This window comes from Rattus norvegicus, chromosome 8, assembly GCF_021556685.1.
Source record: "Rattus norvegicus strain SHRSP/BbbUtx chromosome 8, alternate assembly SHRSP_T2T, whole genome shotgun sequence".
In the NCBI taxonomy this organism is placed as follows: Eukaryota; Metazoa; Chordata; class Mammalia; order Rodentia; family Muridae; genus Rattus; species Rattus norvegicus.
In genome coordinates, this window is record NC_141541.1 from 50,770,391 (window position 1) to 50,797,095 (window position 26,705).

At 47.7% G+C, this 26,705-nt stretch overlaps 1 protein-coding gene across 4 annotated transcripts in view; it reads right to left on the minus strand.

Annotated features, from left to right (window-relative positions):
• Positions 1-26,705, minus strand: part of Grik4 (glutamate ionotropic receptor kainate type subunit 4) — a 432,817-nt gene that overhangs the window by 167,340 nt on the left and 238,772 nt on the right. For all 4 annotated transcript variants that reach the window (NM_012572.3, XM_087560413.1, XM_087560412.1 and 1 more), the window contains 1 exon segment: positions 5,265-5,429. In NM_012572.3, the coding sequence (NP_036704.1) occupies positions 5,265-5,429 (165 nt within the window).

Below are 26,705 nucleotides of genomic sequence, written 5' to 3' on the forward strand. Positions count from 1 at the left end.
CAGTGGATGATATGCTTGCCTCACCGAAACAAACAGAGGTGAGGGGTCGACAGGAAGCCTGCTTCTAGCTCTACAGTAAATTAAGCTTCAAACTGACTCAGGCTACATAGTGATTGAGCCTGGGGATATTTGAGTGGCAAAGGGGAGGTGCTCAGTTAAATCTAACACATTCGCCACAGGAGACAGAGCGATCTATGGAGCAGAGGGCATCCTAATCTGATGCCTCTTAGGGCCTCCTTGCAAAAAGGAAGGCTGTGATGGAGAGATGGCAATAAGATACAGTGGGTAGCTAGAAGGGCCAAGTGGGCTGGGGTGGGGGGAGGAAATGGCCTAATAGGTCTTGTCTGTTCCTTTCACTTCAGATCTCTGAGCTGTGCAGGGGAAGTTAGCAAATCAAATATCTGGAAGCCTGAGGCAGTGGTGGTAAAGGGCAGAGGTGGGGGGGAGTCCCGTGAGTGTTGGTGGAAGCTTTGTAAGTGACCCTCACTTTAACTAAACCTACTGGATGAAAACCTGCCTATTTGAACCCAGACAGAACAGGGGTTGATTTTCCACATCGTATCTTCCCAGCTTCCGGGTTGGCTGTTAATTAATGCCCTGTGTGATACTTTCCCTCTCTGAGCTTGTGCTCGGCGGCGAGCAGACAACGCTAGCATCTTCATCTTCGTTATACTCCCACTTCTTTGATCCTCAAAATAACCTCCACTTTCCTGGACTGGCTGGCCCACCCTGAGTGTGATTCATTAAGTGTGCGGGTATGTGGAGCTTTTTGAAAAGCGCCTATTACTTCAGTAAGACCAAATAGCCCTGCTGAATTGCTAAAGTCCCAACTTCAGTCACAGCCTTGACTCTGCACAACCAAATCCTTCACCGGCAGTCTTTTTCATCTCCTTGAAGCACAGTCTCTGGCCACAGGGTGATAGGTGAGGGGTTGGGGGAGTCATCCAAGGCATCGGATCCATGCAAATGTCTTCAATTAGCAATGAAAATCAGACCTGGACCACTAGCCCAGGGAAATCTCAGACTGTGGTACGAACCAGCCGCTGGCACAAAGTGACCCACCACAACTTTCAAAGGCTCAAAGCCGTCAGGCCCATCAAATTCAGGAAAACTGGAAAGAGACTGGGAACGTCCAATTATGCAGGATGTAGACATTACGCAGGTCACCTAACACGAGCCTCAGAGAGAGTGGAGCCTGCCCTCGGGGACAGCTGAGCTTTGAAACAGGATAGAAGAGGTGATGGTGAGGGTAGCGGAGGGGAGGAAGCATGCAAGGCTGAGGCAGGAGCAAAAGTAAACAACCAAAGCTCTATAGCTTGCTGAAGATCCGTGTGTGCACCCACCAAGGGGCATGTGTCACCGTTACTGTTGCATGGACCACTCTGATAAGACAACATGACTGTCACTATCATTTGACACATCAGCAAACCTAAGGCATAAAAATGGCCTTTCCACACCACACAGGTAGCACTCTGCTCGACCCAGTTCTCAAACCCACAACCCTGTTATGCCATTTAGACCCCTTCCTAAGTAGGGACCAGAGTGGCTAACCTTCTCCACCCTCAGGATCCTGTTCCTCAATCTACCTATCTTTTTTCCTGCATTGCTATGGACACTGGAGAGACTGCTCACCTTGCTTTAGCCACTGCATGAAGCCACCATCCACCTGTTCCCTTCCCTGAATATAGGGAAAAAAAACCTAGGCTTGGCCTTTCAAAGAACTATCTAGGTGGTATTTAAAACCTACGGTGGTGGTACACTCATCAGATGAAAGACCCTTGGGGGTAGAAAACTCCAGAAGCCATCTGAAGCTTGCCTCAAACACACTGATACAAAAGCTGAACCGAAGGCCACTTGCTAATAAAATCCTCGGTGCCTAAAAGGACATTAAAGAGATGTCCAAAGCCCTGCAAAGGGGAATAAAGATATCAATTTCCTCTACACCCTGATTCATCTGGCTTCATATTTTAGACACCTTGATTTCTCCAAGGCGGGCCGTGTGGGTCACTGGGAGAGGAAATTTCTTCCCACCAATGACATCATCCACAATACGCACATATGCATTGAGTCCTGCTGGGGAGGCCCTGAAGAACTGAAGGGAAGGACAGGGTTGGTTTTCAAAGAGCTATGAAGAAATCCAGACGCTTGTCTGACGCCTAGGTGCAGAAACTCCACAGACCAGACTAGGAGACTCAAGAGAAGCTATTGGTATTTCTGATTTTCTTTTTCTTTTTTCTTTTTTGGAAGATCTCAAGCAATCTGTCTTCCTTTTGTTATCCTAGAAATTAACCGTGAGGTCTTCTTGGAGATATTTCTGTTCCCTGATAAATTCTTGTTGGCTAGAACCAGGTGCAAGGGGCACTTGTTGAATATCTATTTACTTCTCGAGTGAATAAATGAATGTTTTCATACTGGACACACTACACCCTGTTCTGGAGAAATGTGTGTCACTTGAGGCTACTGAACCAGGAGAGGACACTGTCCCCAAGGATAGTCAAGCTCTGTTGGTGGCCCAGCAAACATCGGCATCCTGTGAAACTGGCCACAAAACAAAGTGGGCAATCCTGATGAGATCTTCCTCTTTGGGTTTCCGGAGGAACAGGTACTACGTGGGAGATCTATGTCATACAATGTCATACTGCTCCCTTGGAGGCTCAGGGGACATCATGAAAGAGTAAGCAGAAGATGATATGAGAGTTGAGAGCAGGGAGGAGCAGAGCAAAGCTGTGTCCTTTGGTCATGGCGGACAGCGGCAAACATGAATTCACAATAGCTGTGGGAACCTCAGCAAGACTTACATAAGATCAAGCCAACGTGGAGAGGGGGGGAGCCCACAAGCCCCTCCCCTAGCTGAGGGGGTTTGGGTAGTTAATGGTGCCAGGGGAAAGCGAGTTGGTTTTGTTTAGAGGTGTGGCCCCTGATAGGTTGGCCATGCTCCAGATAATGGCCCCACACCCTTGTCTACAAAGCAACACAAATCAGACACAGTGGGTTATTTACAAACAAAAGACATTTAGTTGGGATGGGTGGCGTGTAATGGAAACAGAAGGACTGGGAAGACGGTTGTGGGGATGAATGTGATCAAAGTACATTGTATGTGTGCAAGAAAGTGTCCAAAGTTTAATAGAAATGTATTATAAAAAGCGGTTCTAGGGGAGGCTGACACTGTGTATCCTCTGAAGGGACTCTAAGTCCCATGAGACCAGAGGTCCTATCTACCTTGTTTCCAACACTGTTCCCAGTGCATAACACCCTGAATCATAGAGGAAACACTCAATAAAAGTTCCAGGGCGATGAATCACAAGGTATCATCCTGGGAAGTCATTAGGACATAGTGTACGATGGATGGGAGGGGAAGACTAACCAGCAGAGGGAAGAGTCTTGACCCAGCAGGACAAGAGGGTTCTAGAGAAGCAATGAGAACGGGGGAGAGGCAGAGGCAGAGAAAGAGAAAGGAATACACACACACACACACACACACACACACACACACACACGCAAAGACAGAGAGACAGGGAGATGCTGGTGGGGATGGGGACCACCGCCTGCCTCCCCGTCATCTGCTGTACCAGTGAGAACCTGCTCCCTTTCTTGCAGCCCTAACAGCCCAGGGTAGAGCAATATATAGCACTGTTGCCTCTTCATGGGGAAGACCCGGGGTCTAGCACCAATAGTTACACCAATCATTGTCCTTTTATTCATTTGGTTTGGGGTTGGAAAAGGAAGAGAAGGGGACACCCCCAAGGCTTACAGAAGCAGTGCCATCATGTGTCTGGCCTGAGCAACCCTTGCTACAGTTGGGGTACAAATGTCCTTCAAAGGCTCGTGTGGTGAAGGCTTGGTCATCACATGGTGGTAGGGGGTGAGGCCCAGTGGAAGAAAGTGAGGTCACTGGGGGCATGTCCTTACAGGGGTTTTGGGAGCCTTGTTCCCCCTCTTCCCATCTCTTCTTGCTTCCCAGTTACCACAAGGTGGGCAACTTTACTCTAACATGAGCCTCTCCACAAAGCTCAGTCATGGACCCAGACCTCAAAAACTGTGCCACCAAACAAGCATCTCCTCATTTTAAGATGATGTCTCTGGCACTTGGACAGAGAAGCAGAAAGTCGACTGATAGCTCTTTGCTTTCCTTTTGCACCAGAGCTGTTCGTTTCTGGCTTGGCTATAAGGCAGGGGCTCAGTTCCTCTAAGTCACCAGGCAATGCCAGCACCAGACAGGGGCTAGCAAGGGCGATGAAGCAGGTTGTACACAGGCGAGCTCTGTGCTCAGGATGATTTTCCCATACCTTTGAGCATTGCTCTTTTCCCTCAAATAGAGGAAACAGCCTCTAATTCTCATACTATTGTCAGATGTTAAAGAGGCACCCAGCACATGGGACCCACCCTACGTGCTCTGACTCACTCGAGAGTCCTACTGTGTCTGTGAAATCCTACAATTCACAGGGAATTCTCCCATCTTTTAACTCACGGGAACCTCAGAACCAATGTGCAAGATCTGCAAAGTAGAACCTAGCACTCCCATTTTACTGATGAATAAACTGAGGTATAGATAGGCTGAATACCTCAATTGGAGAAAATGGCCATACTCCATACCAGCACATAGCATCTTCACTTCTGCCTTCAGCACAAGAACATAAGGTAGAGCTGGGTCGGGTAGGAGAACAGCTATGAGTTCAAAGCTAGCCTGGCCTATTTACTGAGCTCTGGACCAGCTTAGGTTACAAAGTGAAAGTCTATCTCAATGGTGAACTACTAAAGACTAGAAGGGAAGGGAAAAGGGAAAGGAAAGGGGAAGGGAGAAGGAAGTAGGAGGGAAGAGGAAAGGAGGGTGGGAAGGAAGGAAGGACAGATGGATGAAAGGAAAGAAGGGAGGGAGGAAGGGAGGGAGGAAGGGAGGAAGGAAGGAAGGAAGGGTGCCAATGCATAAACTGTCTTTACGCTGGTCTTTCCCAATCATCCACAAACCTTAGTTCAAGTATCTGTATAGAAAATGTCCAGGGTGTGAATGAATGAATGAATGAATGAATGAATGAACGAATGAATGAATGGATAGATGGATGTATGGATGGATGACTTGGTGAATTAATATTCTAACCAATTCAGGATTCGCAATAGTACCTAGGAGTCTCATCTGGGCTGAGATTCTCACAGGCCTTCCTAGCGTGTAACTCTCTCCCTCCCCTGGAGACATTGTATCAGAGGCCCGGCATTAGGCACATGCCCACCACCAACTCTTCCTCTGCCGGCCTGTCCAGTCTACGTACTGGTTTCTGCAGTTTCGTACTCGCTGTCTCTGAGAAGCTCAAAGATGTCCACTTCGACTTTGGCCTTGCCCAGCCTCTCTGGTGCGCGGTTGATGCGGTTCTTGGCCAGGGTGATGGAGAGCCGTTCCCCTCTGCTGCACTCCATGGGGTCATCCAAGATAGCAGCTGTGGGCAGGTAACCATATGGAGACAGTTGGTATGATACCCACCACCATTGGCCATCCCCCTTCTCCACCCTCCCCACACTGCCACCTTCCTTTTCCAGACAGCTCCCCAAATCCCTCTCCGCCTCGACATCCACAGAACTCTCCAGAAAGAGTTCGGTGCACGCTTCTGTCTCTAGCCATAGAGCAATGAATTCTATGGCATAAGCCCAGGAGCAGCAATGCAGTACCACAAATGGCCACCAGGGGTCCTACCTGTCTGAAGTCCTTGGGCCCAGGTTCTAAAATACCCTCAGAGACATGGACACAGAAAGGTGCACACGAGCAACCCTTTTGGAAATGGAATTCTAAGTCAACAAGAAACTCCCTGAGGAAGGAGAAGGCTATGCATTTGTGAGGGACAGCTGTGGGAGCAGGGAAGCAGCTGCAGAGTACTGTGGAATGCTCACACACCAGTCTCTGGTGCCCATGAGCCATGTGTCCCAGGTGAGCCATGAAACTCCTCAGACTATCTTTTCTTTACTGAGCATCGGAATAGTAAAGACGAACTCAGCGGTTAGTGGAGGGATTCAGTTCAGGTAATGGCTGTCAGGGACCCATCATCTGGACTTAAGCAGTGTGGATGACTTGGAGAGGTACAGTACAAGTAGCGGCCCAGCCTCAGGATGCATTGTGAAAGGAATCACGGAGAACCAGGCTGTAACCCCAGCTCCACCCATATTAACTAATGGATCTGTTTCCTTACTTGAAAAATGAGGAGGAAAGCTACCTGTTGGCCTACTGTGAGAAGTATATGAGATAGGACATACTCAGTGCCGTCTTGTACCTAGTAGGCACTCGATAATGCTGAGACTCTTACCTCCTGGGAGAGCTGAAAACTGACTTGTATATAAACACTTACAGCCGCTATTCACAAAGACTAGCAGGGGGAAATGGTTCAAATGTCCATCAATCAAGGGGCGAGGAAGACGCTGCTTTCCTATAGCGGTAGATTATTACTGTTTAATAAGAGGAATAAAAATATTTCCACATGTGGCAACGTGGATGACCCTTAACAACATGATGCCAAGCAAAAGAAGCCAGACGCAAACAACAATGTATCATCGGATGGGTGGGTCTATCTAGACAAGTGAATCCCTAGAGACACGGGTCAGAGGAACCGTTGCCAGCGGTTATGAGACAACCATGAGTGTAGTAAAAAGCACTGTATGCTTTAGGTGGGTGAGAATTCAGCAGGAGATGAATTTTAACCACAGTAAAGTAATTACAAAAAAGACAACCAAATGTATCTTTCAGAGGCTGAAGGAAACACAGGGTGTATCACAGCAGATTCCTCTGCCACATGGCCCTGAGTAGCTGTGGCCAAGTGGACAGCAGGGAGGCGTTCCTAAATTCTCATCTTCACATGGGATGTAAACTTGGTGCTAGCTGGCTTTCCATCACTGACTCTGAGGTCATCCCTGTACCTCAGTGGCCCAGGCTCCACACTCTCGGTTTGTCCATTGCTGTCCTGTGCACAATTTCACCAAGAAAACACCAGGACAGGGCAGGGAACGTGACCGTGCATTTCTCCTGACTTGAGGATTTATTTATATATGCACACTCCCAGTGAACAAGGCAAACTCAATTTCACATTCACAGCGTAGGCTCGAGCATGCAGGGAAGGTGAGTCCCAAGGCCTAGACAATGAGGTAGACGTATTAACTAGCAAAGCACACACGGAGTGGCTGGCCACATGTAGGGGTGGTCAAGGAAATGTAAGTGGAAAGATTTAAAAGCCCTCCCGTGCCCACGTTCCTTGTGAATGGGAGGACTTGGGGGTGTTCTGATGTCAGAAGGTGTTTATGTTACAGTCTCACTGGACTGGCTCAGGGAACAAGACTCAGAACGAGCCCCATCAAGGTCAGAAATGAAGAGTCACACTATGTCACACTAGGATTACAAGCTGAGACCATAAGGAAGCAGCAATAGAAAAGAATGATTCTCAAATGATGTCCCTTAAGGGACAGATGACGTTCCTTCTACAAGCAGACAGGTGGTATGTAGCCCCATGCCAACGGTGACCACCACAACTTCACATCCATCGGCTATGGAATACTGATTCCCTGGAGGATTTGATACTAAGAAACAAAGTTTACAGTGGAAATTATGTCACAACTAGACTGGCCCCAGGTGTGGGAAAGAGATCTAGGACAGGAACTGGAAATCCTGCAGAGTCATGAGGAGGAGATCCTAGATCCGAGATCGAGCTGTGCTGTGTACTTAGCAACAGGAGTGCACTTAGTGGTCAGATCAAAATCTTCAACTCAGTAAGACCAGTGTCTCGTCTTCCCGTGGGACGAGAAGTCTGGCGGCTTGCCCATGCTTTCGGAGCTGGCAAGCAATGGAGGTGGGAGTGGTCTCGGGTTGGCTTCACCTCAGACACCCAAAGCTGTCCTCCCAGAACTTGGGCAAAAGAGAGGGTGTAGCAGACAGGGATCCTTCACTTTATGGGAGCTTTAAAGGAAGTGTCAACAAGGCAAACCAACCCAGAGACACTTAGAGTGACAGGCTGGATTCCGGGGCTCTGAAAACCCCCAGGTCATCTGTCTGCTTCCCAACTCCTAGCAGACACCACACGCTGATGAGATTTTCCAACTAGGGATAGCCATTCTATTAAGTACTAACGTCTACTAGATATTTTATAAATTACTTGTGATAAATCAATCACTAAAATAATCTCCCCCAAAACATTATAGGGTTTAGATCTGAAGTGTGCCCCAGAGGCTGGCTCTACTGAGAGCTATTAGAACTTCAAGAGGCAGACCATATTGGAGAGAGATTAGGTCACTGAAGGGTGACGATGATCCTAGCCACCTTACTCTGTCTCTCTTTCCCTCCCTCCCTCTCTCCCTCCCTCCTTCCTTCTCTCCCTCCTTCTCTCCCTCCACTCCTCCCTCCATTCCTCCTTCCCTTCCTCCTTCCTTCCTGGCCACCTGAGCAAAGTGGCTTTCTCTGCCACATACATCTACTGTGATACAGAGCCTCATTTTGGTCCTTAGAGGAAAAGAGCAAAGCAACCAAGGGCTGAAATCGCTGACACCATGGCCCCACACACCCTTCTTCCTTTAAGTTGAAGGACCTCAGGGACGTTTTCGCAGTGATGGAAGGCTAGCTAGCTCGAGGTCAGTAGCCTTTGTGAGCCCATTGTCAATAGAAGTATTTAGGAGGGCCTGCCCTGGGTGTCCACATTACAGTCTCGCTGGCTTTGCTGCTACTCTGTCACTACACAAATGGCACAATTACAGCCCACTTACAAGGGGCTGCACGCATCCCAGGGGCAGCTCCAGATACAACTGGAGCTTCCGTCTCTTCTTTCTGAAAACGATGCCTCTAAGGTGTGTGCTACCCCGATTTCATTACCTCTCCTTTGTGGCTCTTTTTCACAGTACATTTTTAAAGCCCTAAGTCCCAATGTGACAATATTTGGAAGGAGGGGTCAATTGTGGTTACATGGGGTCACAGGGGTGGTAGAGCCCTGAACTCACAGAATTAGTGTCCCTCTCAGAAGAAAGAGAAGGCAGCTCAGTTACTTGCTCTCTACTATAGGAAAATGCAGTGAGACGATGACCCGACCCTCTAGTATAACCAGGAAGAGAGGCCTCACTAGGAATAGACTTGACCAGCTCCCTGACCTCGGACATTCCAGAGAACACTGAGAAATAAAGTCCTATTTTTAAGCCGCTCGGTTTGCAATCTTACGGAATTGCATCCTATGCTGGTTAAGACAACGTGTTCATGAGAACTGGGATGGGCCGGCCCCCAGCCAACCGTGTCTCACACACACACACACACACACACACACACACACACACACACTCACACACACTCACACACACTCACACACACTCACACACACTCACACACACTCACATACTCACACACTCACACACACTCACACACTCACACACACTCACACACACACTCACACACTCACACACACTCACACACTCACACACACTCACACACCCATGCACTCACACACACACACTCACACACTCACACACTCACACATACTCACACACTCACACATACTCACACACTCACACACACACTCACACACTCACACACACACACACACTCACACACACACACACACTCACACACACTCACACACTACACCCAATACCCAGAGCTCCGTCTAATGTGCTGAGTCAGAGGAACAATGGAAGGCAGAAGAGGAGAATGTGGGAAGCTGACGTGGAACCCTCTTCTTTCTTTCCCCATGAGGACCTCAGGGGTATTTAACAATCCTGCTCCCCCCACCCCCCGTGCCCACACCGAGGCTATGCCAAGTCCCACATTTCACTAAGGCTTTGGTTCTTGATGGCGATTAATTACTGACAGGGAAGAGGCTTGACTGGGTGTTTTGTTGGCAGCAGACATATTGGAACCAGGAGCTTGAAAATAGGAACTGAATTCGAGGGCTATGAACGCCCCACAGGAGGTGGAGACTCAGGCTCTTCTGTGATGCTGAAGGATCGTAACCCCCAACAGGCAGTTGTCAAACAGCACGCTTGTTCTTCCGCAGTCCCAGGAGAGCAGCCAGATGGATGGAAGAGACCAATGTGCTCAAGACTTAATGGGCAGCGGATGCTCCTGGACCACACTGGGTCCCTGGGGCCCAGCTACTGGGCTGGACCAGAATGTTCAGAGCTCCCAGCTGCTGCCCAGTGAGGAACAGTATGCTGCACATGCTGTGGCCCTGGGGACTGCTCTGAACAGGAGTCAACTAGTAACCATGGTGAGGCTGAGAGGCCTGGGAGGCAGCAAGGGCAGGGTTGAGATTAGGAGACACATGTAGGGGCTACCGTCTGCCCTTTTATCTAACCGTGAAGACCCAGTAGTGCCCAGCGCTTCTCTGGATTTAGCACACCTTCTTTATGTCGAGAAAGCCTCTGCATTCACGTCGAGCCTCTCGCTCAAACCTCAAGCATTGTGTTCTCTACAGAGCTCTCTCCTCATCTGGAGTCCGAGGTCCCTGACACCGGAAGGGCCATCCTGTGACAGTGCACATCCTGATCCCAAACTCCCCATTCCTCCCCCTCACTCTTATGTGGGCCTGCTTTGGACAGGGTGGCTGTAGCACTGGTTAGCTGAGCAGTAGGACATGTGAGCAGGCCTGTGCAGAGGTGGACCCTCCCAAAGCATTGGGAATTGCCTTCGGTCATGCTAAGCGGCATTCTCACTGGTGGGAAAGTTTCCCCCACCTATGCTATTCTTTCTCCCTCTCCTCCCTATAGACTCACCTCTTCCTGAAGGCCATCTCTGACTCCTGGGTTCCAGTGCTCTCTTCCATAGATTGCCTTCGAACCCAAACAGCTCCCTGGCCCACCGGCAGAGACTTGGCTGCCCACCTGGGCCTGTGTGTCCTCAGCTGTTCATGCCTTAAATGCCCAGATAATTCTTCCTTCCTTCCTGCTTGCTCTCCCAGAGCGCTCATCTCCCTTGTACTCTCTTGGAGCTCTATGAGTTTCTCCTGCTGCCTTTCCGTGGCCTCTCTTCTTTCTCCTAGTCAGCCCTTTGAGGGAGTGGGTTTGGCTGAGCCTGAGTCAATGGGTGAATCTGGGCATGCAGTGGTCAGAACTGGGTGATTACCGAGTGCATAATAGTGCAGGATCACCTGACTCTTCATCCTCTGCAGCAAATGCTGGTTATGTGCAACATCAGATGAAAGGCAGATCCTGTGTGCACGGCAGAGGACCCAATGCTACCTGTACTCGTTTTCATTCCTCCAGGGATGGCAGCATCCTGTTCTCTGTTCACCTGTGGGAATTGGGGTGGGGCTTGCCTTCCCTCCATACATTACTGAAAGCTCGAGGGTGACCCCTCAAGCATGGGTGCCAGCTACTTTAATCTCCAAGCTCCACCAGAGGCCTGCTACGGAGGATTCTAGGCACCTCAACAGCTCTCAGCTCTTTAAGGAGGGAATAAAGAAGTTTTACTGCTGAGCCTTTATAGGCCATATCTATAACACTGCCAATGGCTGTTCGGACCAACCCATTATGGCCCTGTGCTAACAAGAAAAAGAGATGGGTTGAGCCCTGGGGAATCAGTTACCTTTGCTTCCCAGATGTTTGCCCGAAGCTCCAGGTTCCCAAATATGGTGATGGTCCTGTCACTTGTCTATCATCAGTTCTGTTCTCTTACTGTCTTCCATTTCCTTGTTGCCACTCACCTCTTCCACAGAAGGAAGTCTCCCTCCACACGAGTTGTTTTACCTTTATCCTCAACCAGATCCCTTCTTCCAGGACAGCCTCCATCCCCATTCCCTGCCTTCCTCCCCAACATTCTACCTGCCTCATTAAGCCCTCTTTGATCCTGCCTTCAGTTGCTTCCAGATGAGCTTGTCTCTCTATGCTCCGGCAGGGTCAAAGCCCAAGAAGACAGAACTTCCTGTGTTATGTGCCACACTGGCCCTAGAGCCAAACACAACAGGCTCCTGATTTGGTAAGTAGAGAGCCAAAAAACTTCATAGCCAATACTCAGTAGAGCGAAGGAGGGCTTTTAATGCCTGGAGGGAGGTGAGCGCAGCCCCCCCCCAAGATATTTTACAATACTCACAGCTCCCCTTCCCCCTCACCCACAGTGTAAACCAGCCTTATTGAATACAATTCCTCAGTTTGCTGCTGACTTCAGCCCAAAGTCCCCCAATCCACTCACTGCAAGCCACCCTCTGCCTCCCCACTTCACTTAGACTGCACACAATGCCAGTGCCAACAAGCATCCTGGTGAAATCATGGGGCACTTCTGATCCCCTGTCTAATTGCATCATAGCCAGCATTGTTGTTTATGATTACCAGGTGCGCGCTGAGAACATCAAATATATGATCTCATTGAATCCCCATGCAATGTGCAGTTTATTACTCTGCCTTAGAGTGAGATAAGTGAGAAAGGGCAGGTTAGGTAACTTGGCCAAGATTGCATGACTCACAGTGGCACCTGGGGCCCGGGACGCATTCGTGGGAGTGCCCCTGCCTCAGCTGTTCCTGGGCTAGGGTTCTTTGCAGCCAAGCTCTGCTCCCATTTTCTTGCCAAGGCCCTCAACTTCATTGTCTCCCAGGAAGCTGTTCTCCAGGGATTCTACTAATTTCCTGGCCATTCCTGCAGGTACCCTCTGCTCCTGCCATCTTTTAATATGGATGGATCCCCAGGGTCTTCTGCACAGCCCCCTTTAAAGCTCCTTCCTTATTGACAGGAGCTTCCTAAGCAATGGATCTCATTTCCAGCCACTTCCCCGGGGAAGAAGCATGTGCATGCAACAATCTGTTAGCACCTCAGGTAAATGTCTAAAAGGCCTCTCAAACGTATCAAGACCCAAACGAGAAGGTTGGCAAGATTGCTCAGTGGGCAAAGCTCTTGTCACACAAGCCTGAGAACCTGAGTTTGATGCACATGTCTTAGTTGGGTTTCTATTTCTATGATAAGAGACCATAGCCAAGGCAACCTATGAAAGAGTTTAGTTGGGCTTATGGTTCCAGAGCATTAGAGTTTGTGATGGCAGAAGGAAGGGTGGAGCAACATCTGGAAGCTTCCTTACATCTTGATTCACAGGCAGAAGGTGAAGGAAACACTGAGAATGGCACTGTTCTTGAAACCTCAAAACCCACTCCCATCAACTCCTCTGTCAAGGCCACAGCTCCTAATCCTTCCCAAACAGTTCCTCCAAGTAACACCCAAGTATTCAAACACATTAACGTATGAGGTCATTTTCATGTCATTTTCATCCAAGCCATCACACCGCCTAGAAGAGGACCAATGACAAAAATGTTGTCCTCTAACCTCCACATATATGCTGTGGCATACACTCTTGTCCCCGTTACACACACACACACACACACACACACACACACAGAGAGAGGGGGGGATAGGAAGGAAGGGAAGGGGAGGGGGAGGGGGAGGGGGAGGGAGAGAGAGAGAGAGAGAGAGAGAGAAGAAGAAGAAGAAGAAGAAGAGAGAGAGAGACTAAGTTCAGCCTTTCCCTCCTTCTCCCTCCTCCTAAAATCCAAGCTTAGCAAAGGGCAGCATCAGTTTCCCAGATTTCAAACCCTTACTCAACTCCTCACTTCCAAATCAACAGCCCCACCACGCCTGCATCTGCCTCCTCAGTACTTCTCTTGTTGGTTCTTCTAACAATATTGTCTGCTTCCAGTTCCTTCATCCCAACTAGTTGTAAGACAGTTGCTTAGCTGGGTCTTGTAGGTATATGCCTGTAATACCAACTAGTCAGGATGCTGAGACAGGAGGATTCGAAGTTCGAGGCCTCATTGGGCTACAGAGTGAGTTCAAAGCCAGCCTGGGCAACTTACCAAGACCCAGTCTCAAAATAAAGATGAAAACAAAAATAAAAACAGGCTTGGGGTGTGGCTCAGTGAAAGAACACTTCCCTGGCATATATAATGCCCTGGGTTCCATCCATGGCATAGCTGGTGAGACCTGCCACTCCCTTAGAGTCTGCTTCCCTACTTATTCCTCTCAACTTACCACAAATAGCAAAATGTTGGCATGTTGTGTGCACATACCTACATACACACACATACACACACAAGAAAAAGAAAGAGAGGCATGCATGTAAGCACACACAAATGCTTGCACATAAACACGAACATGCAAGCACAACTGTGTTGCTGTGTGTCTGCATTCCTTTCATCCCCCCCTTCCTCTGCTTTCTCATCTTTGCTTGCTGGTCCTGCCCACTCAGGATAACTCCTTGGACATCTCCCCCTCCAAGAATCCTTACCCCGAACATGGCGGCTCACCAAGCACCACAGCCGTGTATTTTCCAACAAGCCCTTGCCTCTTGTAGTGCATTTCAACTGAGGCTTCACTCCTTCTAACCTGGTACTTGGCACCCCATCTGGCAAGGGCATAGCCTTTATAAACATTTGAGCCAAATTAACCTTGACTTTGGGGCTATTCTAAGCCAACTTCCATCAAGATCATCACTCTGCTCTATATGACTATGAGACAAAAAGTGTTTTTGACATTGGCAGAGAGAAAACCAGTACCACGCTGTGCTGAGTCAAAATAACCAGATCCTCACACACTAAAGGTAGACGAGAACTTCAAACTGGCGCGTGCCATGTGTCAAAATTAACACAAAATGGGCTGCAGACATAAATGTAAACCCCAACTTAAGACTGTAAAATGGCTAAGAAAATCTGCATGGCCCCAGTTAGGAAAAGACTTCGGCGCAACCCATGGAGTCAAAACTCAGGAAGTTAGACTACATTAAAGCTACCCTGGTCTGTTCTTGCAATGACACCATGAACAGAATGACTCAGACAAGCAATAACCTGGGAGAAAATTTGTGCAGAGCCAATCCTAGACAGAGGTTTCACATGCAGAAAACACGAAGACTTTCAAGACTCAGTAATAAGAAAATTATGCACATTTTAAGTCAAACAAACTTTAAAAAGACACTTCACACATGTGTCATACAGGTAGGTTAAAAAAAAATATGCTCAGTACGAACAGTAACCAGCGAAATGCAAGTAAAAACCATAATGAGATGCTACTACAAGCCTGTTTGAATGGCTGAGATTAAAAGACTTGACCATAGTAAGTGTTGGCAAAGATACCCCAGGATTCCCATTCAACCACCCTCTCTTGCTCTCACCCTGATCCTCGATGTGAGTATTGCCCAAGCCTGGGTCTAATCTTCAGTTTTCCTGCACTTGTACACTTGTATACTTTCTCCCTAAAGACCTACTAGACTGGAGAGGCAGCTCAGTTGGGAGCATGCTTGCTTTACAAGCACAAGGACCTGAGTTAGATCCCCAGGACCATGTAAAAAAGTAGGACATGGTGGTCCATGCTTGAAACCCCATTGACAGAGACAGGCAGGTCCCTGGGGCTCCCTGCTTAGTTAGCCTACCTTACTTGTTTAATTCCAGGACACTGAGAGACTGACTCTGTCTCAAAAGCAAGGTGGGTGGGGCCTGATAAACAGCATCCAGAGTTGTCTGGCCTTCATAGGCACACATGCCCATGCATACACTGAGCACACACAAACATGCATACACACAGCAAAAGAGATAACTTACTAATTCTCACATCAGTTCTCACCTTAAGCCCCTCGGATGTTATGTACAGACTCAAGTTGGCAACCAATACTCCCTCAGAACTTATTGCAAATTCTCTGTGTCCCAAATGGCAACCAACAGCTGCACAGACAATCAGGGGCTCACTCTTGCCTCTCAGGCTTAATTAATGGCGCTCACACACATTCCTGGCAGAGCTGGCTTGCACTCTCCCACACCCTTTGTCCACTCCATCTGCTCAATCACTGAGGTCAGCCAAGGGACCCGCTCCCTACTGTTCTCCTTCCTGCTGCCAGCTCTCCTCTCCTCCTCCTCTGACCTGCCTCAGTCTCCCTCACACCAATGTAGATCCCCTAGCCTTAAAAACACCTTGATTTAATATGCCTTCCCAGGATCATGTTCTACTAAATCCCATGGTCACTTAGCTGTTTCTAGATCATCCTTGCTGACCATGGAACAGGTCATGGGACTTTGCCATGGGGTTTTGAGTTTTTGTTTGTGTTGGTTTTGTCCAGGTAGTCTCTTCTATTTGGAAAGCTCTTGGGTTTTCTATGACCACATCTACATCTTAACTGAACTGCACTTTATTCTTGCTTCCCCCCCAGGGAGCCATGATGAGCTCCAGCTGAATGGACCTCCTACTTTTCAGGACCCCCCCAAAGCAATTGTAATATGAATCATCAATTCATTATCTCATCATGAACTTTGTAAATGATACAGAAAGTATCATTTTTTATACAGGAAGTCAGTGCATTCATTCAATCGTTCCTATATTTATTAGTTCTCAAAATCTGTTGACTAACCCTCTTAATCAAGGTGATGTATCTAAAGGAGATGGGATGTTTCTGATTCCTAAGTATCCAGAGAAAGACAAAGCTACGTAAGCAAATGGCCCCAAGCCAGCTAGGAATGTGAAAGAACAAAATAATTTATTCTGCAACTATGCTGCAGGTATTCACGTTCCAGAAACTCGTAAGCCAGAGAGGCTAGGTCTTTGGTTCTCAAAGAGATACTGGAGTCTGGAGAAGAAGCAAGAGAGCTTTACTGTATATGGAAGCAAGACATTCTTAGGATGATAAAGGAAAAACAAACCCTCAGATGGGGAAACTTCAGGGAAAGACATTTATCTAATGAATGCATACATGTTAAGTGGCTATTGACTACCTATGTATCTGTGACTACCAGGCTTCACAGAGGAGATAGCTGTGAAAGAAGTGGGTGGAGCTTTTCAGAGAGGCAGAAAAGAAATGTGTCATGTATGGATCGCCCCTAAGCCTAAGGAAGACTGAGGTGCCTGGTCAGAGAGGCCTGGAAAGAGGGCGCACAAAGAATGTCACTGCATGAAGGACCTTATGAAGGCTCACTAGGAGGCTGGAATGGTGCCCTACGATGCTGAGAAACAGCCCAAGGACTTTAAACAGGTCATGACATGGCAAGGTTTGCATTTCAGGGTGATTGCTCTTGTAGGTATATTGGAGAGAGAGTGGAAATTTGTTCTGAAAAGATCAGTCTGGGTGCTATTTTAGAATCCAGCAGAGGGAAATGAGGCCAGAAGCGAGGGTCAGGGCAAGGAGAGTTGAAAACGTGTGTTAGCCTCCTCTGAGTTCAGGAGACCAAGGACAGGCTTTGGGCTTACAAAGGTGAGACAGATCTGAATAACGCTGATGAGGTGGGATCAGTAAGAATCCCTGGGGACAGGGTTATCATGGCTGTTTGCGTTCAGTGTTAAATGAAGACTGGGGGGAGGGAAAACAAGGCTTAAGACCTTGGAGATGCCATGCTTGGGGGAAGTTTGGAGGAAGACTGAAAAACAATGTTTTGACCTAAGAACTTACTGGGGCTAGAAGGGAGATGGACCAGAGATAATAAGAACCAAGGATTTCCCACGAGGCTTGGCAATTGGTGGGTCTCTGGGGCCTTCAGTGGAGAGACAGGAGCAATGCTAATATGGTATCAGGTATCTTGGGACAGCTGGAGGGTGGGGCATATCACACATTGCAAGGACTTAGAAAGAGGAAGTAATTGGGAGGAAAACTGACCATGGGAGAAGAAAAGGAGCCATTTCTGAACAAGCCCTGTAAAAGGCAGACAGAACCTAGAGAGGATTAAAGAGGCATGATGGGGGACAGTCCTCCGCCAAGATGGCAGTCCACGGTGCCAACCCAGGGGCTTTTCTCTTCTTCCTGTTAACAGCCCATCACCCCTGATATTAACTGGATGCGTGGCGACCCAGCTCAGACAATATTTGACAGCCTCCTAGGAGCTCAGAAGACCTGAGCTGACTTTGAGCTCACAGAGGTAGGTGAAGGCTACTGTGGCACTCAGGTCATTTCTTTGCTTTCTCCTCCTTGCTCCTGGAAGAATACGGTGACGGAGCAACACACACAAACCACATGGGTGATAATGGCACAGTACTCTTCACCTCTGTCCTTGAATTACCACATACCCTAGGCTCTCATGTGCAGGGAACATACATCCACATTTGAGTGACCGTCTCTTCGGGTTTTTGTTCTACTGCGGCTCAGCCTCTATCCTGCCTCAGGGCTACCCAACGGGGGGGGGGAAAAGCCTCTGTTGGTGTTCTAGTGGGCACTTTGTAAAAGGTCAAAAGAAATGTATGAGATTATAAAATTAAATCACAAGTACTATAATGCCAACATCCAATCAATACAAAAAATCATTGAGATGTTTTATATTCTTGTTTTCATATCCAGTGTGTGTGTGTTACACATCTCCAATCAGGCCAGCTCCTCTTCAAGTGCTGAAACAGATAGCTCAGGTCTGAGACTAATAAACACTGCAGCACCTTAAGTGTTTGGTGGGAGGGGAAGTCAAGAGAGACCGAGCAGGAAAGTTTCCATTTTCTTGAAGGAGAAGCAATATCTTCATCTCCTGCAGGCCGGAGTGACAGAGGAGGTGGCTACAGGTGACAGCTGAGAGCAACTGCTCTGTTAATAAATGCCTTTCTGCGTCCACTTGAAATGGGGAGAGGCTGGTATGGCTCAAGCTACAGAGCAGGGCAGGTGGGTTCCAGAGCTCTTGAGAGGAACTGGGTGTTGTTAGGGAGGTGACGGTGCTCATGGCAACAGAGAGAAGAGGTGGGTTGGGGTCTTTCCATTGGGTGGGGAAAGGAGTATATCCCAAACAGATATGTGCCAAGGATTCCACCAGCAGATAGGAAGGTAGGAATGTGGGGGATGTGTGGCAGATCCGGGGACAAACAGAGAAGCACGCATTGTGGGAGAAAGGAGCCAGAAGGTCAGGGACAGGAGGCTGTATTCAGAGAATCTAGAGATGTGGCTTAGTGGCATGAGCAAAGTCCCCTCCAGCCTTCCAGAAAACCAAAGGGCTGGGATCGGTCATGACCAAGTGAAACATTGAATTTGACATGGGTTGGGAGAGAAGTCAGTAAGGGAACGGGTACTGTGATCTCCATAGACACGGTGCCCAAGAGGGCTGGGTCCACAGGCCGAAGGATGATCAGGATGGAGCAAGGTAGATGAGGGGAGAGGGGGGAGTCCAGAGTTTCACTCCTATGACAGGGCAGGCACAGATTGCATAGGCACCTGTACCAACAGCTTACCCAAGAGTGGCCGCTGCATCGTCCCAACTCCCTGGTGTAACACGCTTGGGTAAGCAGCTACCCCTGGAGATGGGAGGGAGGAAGGGAAGCCTTCTACCCGTTAGAGCTGTGTGCTAGCTCGTGGAGGGGATGTGGGAGATAGACTTGATGGATGGGACAATGGTGGCTCTGGGTGCCTGCTGCCAAGGTGTGGAGAACAACTCAAAGGGAGGCTGTGAACTGAGGTCAGAACACAGACCAGAAAAGGCGAGAGGATGAGGCTCCAGGTGGGAAGCACTAGGTAATGAAGCCAGCACCACACCTTGTGTGTGGCCTGCCAGCTGGACAGGGAAGATCGAGTGTGGAAAACTCAGCAAGCCCCTCCCACCATCCCTGGCCGCAGTACAACCCAGCACTGAGCTGGACACTCGTTAGGCATGGATGCCTCTCAGATCTATTCAAAAGAAACGCATGCCTGAACTTCACGGCATGGTTCTTTGTATCTTTCCTACACCTATAGCTGAATAAAGGACACGACCCTGGAAAAATTTATGAATGAATTCCCTGGCATAGCCAACAATTATATCTGTACTGAGTGCTTTTTGAATATGGCCACTCTGCAGAGTTTATGGATATATCTGTTCAACATTCCCAGTTAACCTTCTTAAGCTGGTCTCTCTTTTTCTCTCCTAGTCCTTGCCACTTCCCTCTTATTTTCTTTTTCTTTTGAGGAAGATCATTCCCATGGGTTCTTCTTAGCTGTGGTCACAGAGGGAGCCCCCACCTCACCCTGTCTGGGTAACTTTGTGGGCAGCTCGGGGCTGACCCTAATACAGGATGTGGCAGCCCGGTGCTTGGAGGAGCCACACAATAGCCTCACTGCATACAGAGCCAGCATGGGGAGGACTGGGAGCTGGAGCTGCCCATTTATATTGTTTAATGGCTGCTGGTGACAGCCTTCTGGCCAAGTTGTGGGACAGAACAGGAAGAAAGGCTGAAGGGATGTGGAACAATGAAGGCTGCTGGGAGCCTTGAGTTTGCGTGTACAGGATGCCAGACGAAGTCGGCCTTTTAACAGCGGAGGAAACTGAGACCAGGCTGGCCTCTTTGACTGCAGTCATTCGTTCTGAAGAGCCTACATGGACCAATCCAGGCACCAGGCAGGGTGGGTGTAGTTGAGAACCCAAAATCTGAAGACACGAAGCAGCTCTGATTGCTGCTCTCTAAGACTCATCCATGGCTTGCTGGGAAGGTAGAGATGGAGGGTGGGGAGTGGGGTAGGTGTCATAAGCCATGTGCTAAGCAGATTCCGTAGGTGAGCCTTGATGGACGGCTGTCAAAGGCTTTCTCAAGAGTTCACACATCTCTGAGCGAGCACTACTCTTCAGTGCATTCGACCCACTGATGAGTCCATCCTGGTTTGAATGTGAAATGTCTCCCTTAGTCCCAAGTGTTTGAACACTCAGTCTTTAATGGCGGTGCTATGTGGAGGGTTGTAGAACCTTTAGAAGTGAAGCTAAGGGCACTGGAGAGCAGGCCTTGAAGTGTCACAGCCTGGCTTCACTTCTGTCCACTCTGTTTCTTGACTGCCAGTGCAGTGTGACCAGCTGACCCCTGTTCCTGCCACCACACCTTCCCCGCAATCATGGACTGTGTTCCTGTGGACTGTAAGCCAAAATAAACCTTACCCCTCACCCTTATGTTGTCATCAGATATTTTATCAGAGCAGCGAGGTTGGTAATCAGTGCAGTCTTGTTAGATTACAACACCACTAAGTCATATCCGTCAGGCAAAGAGACACTAAGGCACACATTTCACCCCAAGCTTTGAACAAATGGAGGTCAAGTCTACTAGAGTTGACAACACAGGACCCTGCCACCTTTGATCAGAAAGGAAAAGTGGGTTCCTAAAGCATTGTGTCAATACACTTCCATCTCAGGCATGAGCAAAAGCAAGAGAAATAACCTATTGGGACAGCCTTGAGTTTGCAAAACATGGCAGGAAAACCTGAAGAGCCAGCTCTTTGATTGTTTCTACCTTAGTGTTATCCATCTCTTTTTACCAGGAGATCAAAGCACCAGTAATGGATTTTTATCATCATCATCATCACCACCACCATCGTCATCGTCATCGTTGTCATCATCATCTTTCATTCATTCATTCATTCATTCATTTATTGTTATCATCCCCCAAGGAAAGAGCCAGAAGCCAGAACAGGGCATGGGATATTTATCTGTCAGGACACTGGTATTTAGAGTCTAAGCTAGGAATTCCCAGTAGGACAAGAATATTCATGTGCTCATTCATTCGAAAAACATTCAGATAATCTGTCATTCTTCTTCTCTTGCCCTTTACCTAAGCTGGGAGAGAAGAGATTCATATCCACAAAATGTGTCTGACTCGTGACTCACACTGCAATTATGATTCCTGGTTGGAGTGATAGTTGCTGTTCTATTAGCCGGAAGACAGGCAGATTGTCTTGGAGACCACATGTAGCATGCAGGTTGAAAGCCTGTCCCTTCCTTCCCAGCCCCTGTGAAAATGAGACTTCAGTACCACAATGCCTCTTTAGGGGACCACAGACATTTAAACATCCTTGTGACAGTCTGTGGCAGTCGTCTTTCCGGACCCCTCCCTCTGTGTGCCATTTTCCTTGAAACTAAACCACTGGTTAGGCTGGCATCCATGGGTACATCAGGAAACTCTGGTTAGAAACCATTTTTGTGAGGTGATGAGGAGGAGTTAGGAGATCAACTCCAAGAGCCATGGCCTCCCTCCCCTTTTCATGCTAGAGCCTGGGACATCAGTTCAGGATGAGAAAGGGTAGGGTAGGGATAGGGAGAACATGCAGCACAGCCATGCTCTTGACCCTAACAGCACAGACTGGGTCTTCCTTTGTGCATAATTTCTGCCTGGTTCCATTGACTGAGTTTCCACAGAAACAGTGGCTGAAAGAGATACTCACCTGACTGTTGTCGGAAAATGCAAAATGCACAGAAACGTAATGGAAGAAAGATCACCAACTGCAGGGGATAAAAGCCAGCCCCATCCGGATGCCATATGCCACAGAAGTAAAAAGCTAGTAAATCTAATTTAGTATAAACCATGCAATTACCCACCTTAAAAATTAAGGACCGAGACCATAAACCCACTAAACTTCAAATGTTTGTAATGGGCAGTTAAATGGGAGAGACAAAGTACAGGGGAGAGAGGAAATGGGAGAAAGGAGAGAAGGAAAGAGGAAGAAGAAATAATAGAGGGAAAACAAGAAAAACCAGGATCAGAAAGGAGACTGAAATGGTGGGAGAAGATGGGGGAGGGGCAGAGAAATGGCTCAATGCAAGCACACTGTGTCTCAGAGGAACTGCTACTCAGGGTCCTTGCATTCTACTGCCAAAAAGACCTAAAGTCACATCTGTAGGCACAGATCATGACAAAGGCTTCTCCAATGACTAGAAAACATTTGGTTTGTTCTTTTCTCTCCTCCAGTCACAATTCTGGTTTAGAGCCAGCTTTATTGACCTCAGCACTGCTGATATTTGGGGGCTGTTCTGAGCATCCTTGAAGGTTTAATAGCACTGCTGGCCCCTATCCACTAGATGCCATGGCACCCTCCCTTGCTAGGACAACTAAAACTCCACCTGATATTGCCTGATGCTCCCGAGTTGAGTCAGAGATAGCCACGTCCTCCAGTTGAGAGGCAATGGTTTGTACCATTATCATTTTACAATCCAACTCTTGCCTTTAGCAGTTGTCCCTCTGTGCCTCACTCAAACGCACCCGAGGACTCTCCCCACAAGGTGTATCTTTGATAGTGTCCCTTCACTATTCAGGGCTGATTCAAAGCATTCCAGTGTCCAGAGAATGAAAAACAATAACCCTGGTTACCTGCCACGTACTGCACTTTGTTCTGAGCATCGGGAATAGGGCTGGGAACCCTGAGATCCCGATGCAAGGAGAGGCGGACAAGAAAAGTGCAAATAAAAGACACGGGGCTGGCTTCACACACAGCAACAAGAAGTAGAAAAAGAAGGGAGTGGACAAGTCTGAGCAAACCAGGAGTGGCAGGGGAAGTTCCCTCTACCTAGGCTCCATCTGAGGCAGGACTGGAATAACCAAGGCTACATCTGAGCCAGGACAGAATGTGGAGGAAGAAGATACAACCAGAGACAAAGAACACTGAGGTTGAAGGAAGACAGTAAGAAAGAGCTCTTGGGGGGTTGGGGGGACCTGGGTCAGCATCTGGAATATAGTGACCAAGAAGTCCACTGTAGAGAGAGCAGTGGGCCACACACAGGTGGCCAGCCATATGTCTCTGTGACAAGAAGCTTAATGTTTTTCCCGTCCTGATAGCCAGCCACTCAGTTCATAAACAACTGGAGTTCAAAAGGCACTGGAGTACTTCTGTTGTTTGGCTTACTTTGGGGTTTTTGCTTTTCTGTTTTGTTTTTGTGTGGCTGGTTTTTGTTGTCTTGTTTTCTGCTTTGTGGCTTTTAGTTTTGTTGTTTTGTGGCTTTCCCCTCTGCTTTTTTTTTGTGGGGGTGGGGTGTTTGATTGGTTTTGTTTTGTTGTTGAGATTGGGTCCCTCTACATATCCCTGGCTGTCCTGTAACTCACTATTTAGACCAAGCCAGCCTGGAACCGATCCGCCTATCTCTGCCTCCCAAGTGCAGGCGTTAAAGGTATGCATTACCACACTTGCCCACTGGAGATTCTAAACATAACCCCACACCCCAGCCTGACTCTAGAATCCACAGTCAGTCCCTCAGCAGCTCATCTTAGCGAGCTTGCACTCCTCTCTAACTTAAGAATGTACTCAGAAGTCCCCATGAGACCTGAAGACACAGGTTGCCCAGTCCATGTCTCCACTTAGTGACTGAGTAGAGGTCTGGAGTGGTACCCAACAGCACTCATTTGTCACAAGTTCCCAGGAACTGCTGACACTGCTAATCCACAGAGCATGTTTGACGCAATCCTCCAATGAGTACTGTCTGTGTCCTCAATCATGTTGCTGCCACCTCGCAGCCCACCTGTGTTTAAAATCGCAGACACTTGTCAAAGCCTGACTCGTATATCCCTCCATCAGTGCCTCGGGCACATGGACCAATCCCCTGCGAGCATCATATCAGTTAGCACTATGAAGGCATCACCATCTTCTGACCTCCTGTATATGCTTGAATGGGAGACTCAGTTGCACTTCTAAACCAAGACCCATACCCTAGCCTAACAAATCTGCTAGGAATCCCTCTTTCCTGTTTTGGATGTATTGAGCCACCCATAATAAATGACTAACGTTGCATCTTTGTTTCATGAAAAGCATTCCAAAATCTGTTATAAACCCCTCAGAATAGGCAAATCAAAGTCAACAAACAAATACTGGAAAGGTGCTGGGGAAATGATTCAGTCAATGAAGTGCCTACTGCACATGAGGACCTGAGTCCAATCTTCTAGAAGCTGTGTTAAAAAAAAAAAAAGAAGTCAGCCATGAAAGCATGCACCTGTAGTCCCAGCACCAGGGAGGTGGTGGCAGGCAGATCCCCGAAGCTTGCTAGCTGGCCAGTCTAGTTTAATCAGCAAGTTCCTGGTTCAGTAAGAGACACCCCACCCCATCCCCAAAGAGCAAGGTGGAAAGTGATTGAGAAAAACACCCAACACTGACTTCTGGATTACAAGCATGTACACACATATGCATGCCCATACCTCCCACATACTTACATACATACACATGTACATATGTACATACATTTTTTTAAAACTTGAAGACTAAGATGTGTTGGTAAGGAAGTGGAGAAAATAGAATGCTTGCATAAGTGTTCTGCTGGGAGAAATGTAAAATGGTACAAGTAATATAAAAAATGTATCAAATTCCCTCAAAAAATAAAATCCAATTGCCATATTTGAGAGTTAGAGTTAATTGTCAACTTGGCAGAGTCTAGAGTCACCTGGAAGATGGTGGGCCTTTGGGTACACTGTAGGGGATTATTATTTGATTGTATAAGTTGAGGTGGGAAGAGCTGCCCACTGTGGGTGGCACCATTCCCTAGGCTGTATCCTGGACTGTGCAAACTGGAAAGTGGGAGGTGAACAGTAGTATGCATCCATTGCTCTGTATCCCTGATTGTGTACGTGATGTGAGAAGCAGTTTTAATTCCTGCTGCCTTGACTTCCCTGACACGGTGGACTGTGAGATACTTGAAACATAAACCAGGATAAACCTTTCTCCCAAATGCTTTTGTCAGAGTAATTTAACATAAAAACAGGGGATAAAACTGAGATACCATATGTCCTAGCATATTTTAGAGTCTATTTCCATTGAAAGCAGTGTCTCAAACTGATACTTGGGCATCCATGTTTACCTATGCCTCTTTACTAGAGAAAGAGTCAGCTCTCATGCCCACCGCGGATGAATGGATAAAAGGTATATTCAAACAATGAAATGTTACTCTGCCTTACAGAGGAAGAAAAGTCTGATATGCTAAGAAAAAGGTAAGTCTTGAGGTCAATGTGCTAAGTGAAATAAGCCAGTCTCAAGATGACAAACATTGTGTGTCCCACTTAGATGAGGTACGTAGAGCACTTGAATTCTGGAGACAGAAAGCATGATGGTGGTTGTCACAGGCTTGGGAAATGGCAAGTCACTCTGCAATAATAAATATTTTCAGTTTTGCAAGATAAAGCAGGTTCGGAAAACATATGGTGGCGATGGTATAGCACAAAGCCCTGAAGGTCTTCATCCCTGCTGAACCATACACTTAAAAATGAGTAAACTGGGAACTGCAGGGAGGGCTTAGTTGGTAAAGTGCTGGCTTTGCAGGCATGAGGACAAGAACTCAACCCCTAAAATCCAAGGTTAAAAAACCTGGGTGTAGTGGCACACAATTGAAATTACTGGTTGGGTAGAGACAGGCAGCTCTCTGTGGCTCACTGGCTATTAAGCCTAGCTTAATGGGTGAGCTACAGGCTAATGACATACCTTATCTCAAAAGAGCATGGATTGTGTTCCTGAAGGTAACATCCAAGGTTATCATCAGACCTCTACACATGAACACACACACACACACACACACACAAACACACGCGCGCGCACGTGCGTGCGCATTCACACACAAACATATGTTCACACACGGCTCATTCTCAAAAGATCAAATTTTATCAAAATTAAGGATGAAATTTAAAGGAATAAATGAAAATATTTAAAAACGATTAAATGCTTAAGGTGGCAATTTTTATGCTGTGCATATTTTATCACAGGTGCTTTATAGTTTGCAGAGTACTTCACAGAACTTACCTCATTTGCATATTTACATAATCCACAATGCAGAGGTAAAAAAATCGGTATCATTACTAGTTTTGTAGATCAGAAACTCAGGAAGCCTAAATCAACCCAGGGGTACACAGAGGCTAGGATCAGATTAAAAATAGAAGCCAAGTCCTTTGCTGCATCAATGCTCAGCCCAGATCACAACACGGGGTTCTACAGAGTAGACCACCTTTTATGTGCTAAGGAAGATGCTAGCTAGCCTGCCTGGAGAAAGAAAAGACATAGCAGTGTGATGACACAGTTGAGGGGGATTCCCATCTCATGCCCTGGGGAAGAAGGAAAGCTAACGTCTGCCTTTTGTGGTGGGGATTA